At 44.6% G+C, this 6,503-nt stretch overlaps 1 protein-coding gene across 1 annotated transcript in view; it reads right to left on the bottom strand.

The window, feature by feature from the left end:
- The window catches only part of G2E3 (G2/M-phase specific E3 ubiquitin protein ligase), a 48,091-nt gene that overhangs the window by 22,448 nt on the left and 19,140 nt on the right, over positions 1-6,503 (bottom strand). The window contains exons 9-10 of the mRNA XM_019518927.1: positions 5,622-5,746; positions 5,389-5,518 (exon numbers count right to left, since the gene is read on the bottom strand). Of these exons, the coding sequence (XP_019374472.1) occupies positions 5,389-5,518; positions 5,622-5,746 (255 nt within the window). The remainder of the gene's footprint in view (positions 1-5,388; positions 5,519-5,621; positions 5,747-6,503) is intronic.

Genomic DNA, 6,503 nt, shown 5'->3' on the forward strand with positions numbered 1-6,503 from the left:
GTGAGAGACAGTGTCAAAAGCCTTCCGGAAGTCCAGGAAGACTATGTCCACTGCTACCCCTGCATCTAGTGATCTGGTGATCTGATCGTAAAAGGCCACCAGGTTGGTCTGACAGGACCTGCCACTGATGAACCCGTGTTGGTTGCCCCTAAGTATGCAGTCCCCTGCTGGCCCCTCCTGGATGCGTGCCAGAATAATTTTCTCAAACAGCTTGCCTAGGATTGAGGTAAGACTAACCGGCCTATAGTTTCCCGGGTCCTCCTTCTTCCCTTTTTTGAAGATGGGAACCACATTGGCCGTCTTCCAGTCCTCCAGCACCACACCAGAGCACCACGAGTGCTCGTAAAGCTGTGCCAGGGGTCCCGCAATGAGCTCGGCCAATTCCTTTAGAACTCTAGGGTGGAGATCGTCCGGACCGGCTGACTTGAATACGTCCAGTCCCTCTAGAAGCTCCCTAACTAGTTCCTTGCTAACCCTTGGCCCAGGTATGTCTCCCCTGGGGCCCGAGGGGGGCCCAGCTGGGAGGTGGCTGTTCTGGTCCCTACTTAGGAAGATGGAGGCAAAGAAATTCAGCATACTTAATGTGGTTTAAATGTTATATCCAAACAAATTCAAAGTTTTATGTGGAAAGAAATTATTTTTATTGGAATACATGTAAAAATCTAAAGACAAAACACAATAACATGCACTTCCCTTACATTGTTTGTTTACATTTAAGACAAAAAAGAAGTCATTAAAAACTGCTGAGACACTAATTTTAGCACACCCAAAGAACTATGCATGATATTCCATGGTTGTCCACTCATCTACTTCAACAGACTTTAACTCTCTTCCACTGAGGGCATTGCAGCACCTCTGGTTTTGCTGTCACTATCTGTAGAATCACTTGCACTACTTATTAGTTCCATTTCAGAATCAGATTGAGGCAAATCTAATTCAGAACTACTTGAACCACATTCTCTTTCACTAAAGGTAGAGATGTGGGGCAGAAAATTTTCCACAGAAAAATAAAGCACTGGAAAATTTGCCACCCCACATCTCTGACTGTCATATCACTCTTCTGAGCTTGGCATCTGTGCTGACTAGTGTGCCAGGGGCCCAGCATTTAACAAACATAAAGCATGTGGTGGCTTTACAAAATCTCTGACATTAGCACATCACCATGCTGTCATAAGCTCTATCACTTGCGCTCTATTGCAGTGTGCTTGATGTTTGGAAAGGGAGGTTTACTAGCCAATTGGCAACAGGTAGGAATGCACTGAATAATCTTGTAAACTGTCTGGGATGTAAATGCCAGGCCTTTCAGTACATCTACAATGTTCACTAAGGGGTCAGACCTAGGCATGAGAAGGGATCAGTCCCTAACTCAAGGACAGGCACAAAGACTACCTTTAACAAATTTTGTGACCATGGATTGAGAGACGAATATATGCTCAAGACTGGCATGCGACAGCCTGATATTCCTGCCAGATGTACTTAAAATTTTCAGCATGTGCAGTAGTTCAGGATTTTGGGAATCAGGATATCCCACAGCGCTTGCATTATTTTGCGCTGCGATAAGGGAAAAAACCCTCACCCCCACAACTTTTCTAGTTTGCCAAATGGGAGACGTTTTCTGCTCTGGGTAAGGATCACTTTCGCCTACAAGCCTTTTCAAAGTATCTGGTCATGGTTCCAAGATGCAGCGATCATAGCAGGTATGACAACTAAGATTATTTATATCATGAAGCTATTAACTCTGTACTTCCTGATCTTTGATATTATGCTAGGGATGAAAAGTATCCTTCTGAAAGGCACAGAGCAAGTCTCAGTACTACCGAAGAATGAGGGCTGACACAGGAGAAGGATCACTTTACATCCTCTACAATAGGCAAAGGTCAAACTCAGCTGACCCCATGGGCCAGATGCAAGGTATGGGCTCAGTCTGTGGGTTGGACCAGGCCCACAGATTGGCTCTACACACTGAAACCAGCATGCAGGGTGTCTTCAGTGGGAAGCTTATGTAATGTATGGCCTATACCAGCCCTGCATGCGAAGTCAACACTGGGTATGAACTGCATGAGGTACCCATATCAGCTTGGCCCTGCATGCTGGTTCTGGTACGTACGGTTGGTCTGTGAGCCCAATCTGGACTGGAACCTAGAGCCACAGCTCAGGACCAGTTTGGCGGGGTGCTTCATGCAGTGTGAAGCCCAGACTGGCTCCCTGTGTTGTTTGCAGTGATATATGGAGTTCAGCCCAATGTGCTGCATACAGTCTGCACTGCCTCAGGTCCAGGGCTTGGATTGCACGTGGTGTGTGGGGCTGGTGGGGTGTGCGTACTATGTGTAGCACCTGCACTGGCTCCAGCATGCACGGGTGGTCTGTAGGCTGGATTTGGCCTCAGAGCCTACATACAGGGCTGGACTGGCATTGTAGGAAGTACATTCCAAACATGCTCTGCACAGGTTGGGGGGCAGCACATGCCATATGCAGCATGCAGGGCTGGTCTTTAGCTGGGACCTGTGGGTTTTACCTAAAACCCCTGCTCTACAAACACTCTCTAAAGCATTTGCTACTAGCCACTGTCAGAAACAGGATACTGGGCTATACACACCTGTGGTCTGACCTGGTACAAAGTTTCTAATATTAAAGGCAATGTCAGCCATCCTGGACTCATACTTCTTCTGCAGTTTGCATTCTCTACCATGGTGAATAGGTCTGTGGTCTGTGTTCCCCATTATTGAAATGAGAAATGATAAAATAGTGAGGCAACCTCCAATTGTCAATGGCTCTTGCAAGAAGTGTCCTTGAAGAGACATGAAGAAGCAAAATGTAAAGAGGTAAGTAGAACAACTGGATGGCCATAACCACTACTCATCTGACACTGGTAATATTTAGTCATCTCTCATGGAATGTGAAAGATAGCTTCCAAAAATAAGTGCTTGTTAGACTGATCTTGATGCAACTCTACCAAACTGTCAAATTTACCAACACTTTACCAGTGCCTTATGTATAAAACACAAAAGTTGGAAAGTTGTCTATTTCTTGGTTACTTTTCTGAATTATACTTGGTCTATAGTTTAAAAAAAAAAAAGCAGCATTGTGTTCAGTGGTGTCAACACTCAGGAAAGGTCTTATGGTATGCCAGAGATACCCATCTTCTCAGGTATCATAAAACAAAAATGTACTGGAGTCTGCAAATACGGGATATATTTAATTTTCTTACTAAACAGTGCCAGTTCTTTGACAGCTAAGTCCTTGTAGTTTCTAAGAAACAAGTGAATAATAATGAATAACTCCTTAAGACAGGGGTTCCCAAACTGTGGATCTTAAAAGGAGCAACTTAAAAGGCGGCTGCAAACTTCCCAGGTGGTACGCGCAGAGGTGCAGGGAACTGGCGCATGGTGGTGGTGTGGAGTGGTGGATGGTGGCAGTGACTGCCACATGCGAGCTCCTCATCCCCTGCCATCCAGTACTTGGGGTTGTGGTACCACAGAGTTTGAGAACCCCTGCCTTAAGGCATTATAAGATGACTTCCAGTATCCCCAGAGGGCCAGGATAGCACCTTGCCGCCATTAGAATGGATAGTTTGTTTTTAGCTTGATCACTGCTGAGCTGGACCTTGGTGGAGTAGTTGTACTCCTCTTGATGGTTCTGTAGTACCATTCAAAGACCATATAGGACTGGGCCCTGCTTCACTTGAGGGAAGGTGTACTCTGGATATGACAACAATGGACACACCTATTCTATTGGCTATGCTAAGGAGTAGGACTGTGTGCAGTCAAGGCTTCTATCTGTATTGGGGAGCCATCTGGGTACCAGGCATGGCTCCAGTACTGTCCTGCTGGGTTTCTGGAGTTGGATTTAGGCTTGGTACAATTGGAATCCGCTTCTTCAGTCTGCTACTTTTCACTCAGTTTTGGTGAGTGAGATTTTTAGTCCACACTATTTGCATAGACTGTTCTGAGAGATAAATTACCAGTCTGGCATCTCAAGTTTTATAAACCCAGATTTTAAAAATGCCAAAATGAAGCATTTGCTTAGGATGTGGGTTCTCCACAAGCTAGAACTGGCACCTACTATGTCATTATACTAAAGGAGTAAGCAGCCCATCGCTGGTTTCAAGCCTGTAATTTTTACTCTGCTACTTGAGGCTCTAAAAAAGTGTATTGGGTACTGTTCAGGAGGACTAGGCCAAAAGAATTAAAACAAAACAGGTTTCATTCCTTCCAAAATGTTGAAATTGAAGGTTGTTTTTAAGGATTTCAAAATGTGATCTGAAAAAATGATTGTTAGCAGCTGAACCTGAAAAAATTATTAACATTAGAGGTCTAAGAAGTTGGACTAGGTTTGCTTGCACTGCCATAGGCTGCAAGAAGGAACCAAGGGAAAGTTGTAACTGCTCTGCACTTTATGCTCTTGCAAAAAAGCACGCAGAGGTTCAGTGACACACAGTCACCCCTGACAGATGCTGCTAGTTAAAGAATCTGCTTTTGCAGTTATGAAGCTTATGTGCAATTGAATCCACATTGTTGTATATGCAAAGAGTAAGTGTGTTCCATCACTATTTGGATGAAGAGAAAAAGTATCACAGACAAAAGGTTCTTGTAATCATCTATTCTATGCCAAGGCTGTGCAACTGGAAGTATGTAGGTGGCACATGGCTCGTGAAGGGTTAATTTGCAACTCCTGGGGCTTCCACTCAGTTGCCAGGTCCCCTATTTGCTCTGACTGCAGCAGCAGCAGCTGAGGTCTCTAGGCTCCCCCTCCATTCTATAGCTTCTGCTCCTTACCCACGCAGTAACCTTATAACTGCTGTTGCAGATCTGGCAGGGAGGACAGTGGTGAAAAGGGCAGGAAGGAGAGAGCAGAGCAATGACTGTACAGTGCAGCACTCAAGAAGGGAATGGGCCTTACCTTACTGCATACCTGTTAAATAGACTAGTCCCCACTGGTGTACAGCATCAATGAGTTAATACTAATACATTTATAACTTATTCATGAAACATTTGACTACTTTACTTGTTTATGGAGGGTTGGCATGACCAGTTTTGCAACAGGGTGAAGGTAAAACTTGCTACAAAATAAGAATAAATGTACTACCACATATTTTAGACTCAGGGTTGACAATTTTTTGCTCACAGCAGGCTGGTCAGGATTGGGCTTGCAACACCAGGAGCTACTGGTGGCCCACCTACCTCAGTAAGCAACATGTACGCGTGTGTGTTTTGCAGGAGGGTATATAAATGTGGCGTACTTTGTTTATAAAATCTCTTTGCTGGCTGGATCTGGCCTGAGGCCCATATTTTTGACCCCCATTCTAGACTATTAAAAGCAAACTATAAAATGTTCTTTTATGTTGTAGTTTGTTCTATATGTTTTGAAGTATGAAGATTAATTACACACCTGAGGAGAAAGCTGTGCTGGGGTCCTGGTGACTGTCTGGGGCACTTCGGAGAGGGTTCGTCCAAACAACCATTCCCTTCTATTTTTTCTGAAGTAGGCAAAGAGCGTTTTTGTTGGTTTTGGTAATTCCCTGTTCAATTAAATCTTTGTTTTACTGTTCTGTCATAGTCAACCCAAATCATATCAAAACATAATTAAACTTCTTTATCAAATTAAATCATTTCATGTATTACCTGACTTGGCGAAGATACTTCTGCACTCTGAACATTCCCAGTTTTGCTCCCATGACCGTATTGAGGAACAGGCCAAATGAGTTCCTCGGGAACCACAATACTGACAACGCTTTATTTCCCATTCACTAAAAGAAACACATTGTATTTAGAATTAACACAATAAAGTCAATACAAGAACTCTTTGGCTGTAAACTCGACCCAGATATTTAGCTTAAGAACAGTTATTATTTAACAAGCTTAATTAACTGATGTATAGTTAGGTTGCTTGGGTTAGTAGACTTCTCTCTTTCAGAGAGGATGCCAAACCTTGAGTGTAATAGGAAAAATATATGAGTTTTACTATGCAGCAGTTAGTGCCCTTTTGAGGCAACCAATTTGTAGTCAGCTGGTATTCTCTTCATTTTGTGAGACCCATTGGTCAGCTTCCCTGAAATAGACTAGTAACTCCTATCAACTTTTAAATCACTGGTTCCCAACCTTCTTTTCCATGCCCTGCTACTGGGAGCAGTGCGGTGGCAGCAATAGCCCAGGGGCGGGGAAGCTCCTGGCATGGCTCATCTTTTCTGTGTGGAGTCGCTGGCATTGCACCCACAACCCTCAGGAGACTCGTGGCTGAGACATGCTCAACTCCTCTAGTTGTTGCCATGGCATAGACCAAGACTGACTAACTTGTAAGAAGCTGGGGCTGCATGCTGTGCAGGCCACATCAGTGGGAGCCACAGGTACCCCAAGGCCCAGCGCCCCACACTCCTAGCTCCCTAGCCATAGGCTCCTCTGTAACATCATGCTGTGCCACATGGGCAGGAAGCAGAATCTTGAAGAGAGAGGGGGAACCCAAAGAGACCATGGCTGCTGCTGTGGTTGGAGTGATGGGGGGTGATG

This window comes from Gavialis gangeticus, unplaced genomic scaffold (genome assembly GCF_001723915.1).
Source record: "Gavialis gangeticus isolate Ggan-Ray unplaced genomic scaffold, GavGan_comp1, whole genome shotgun sequence".
NCBI classification, from domain to species: Eukaryota; Metazoa; Chordata; order Crocodylia; family Gavialidae; genus Gavialis; species Gavialis gangeticus.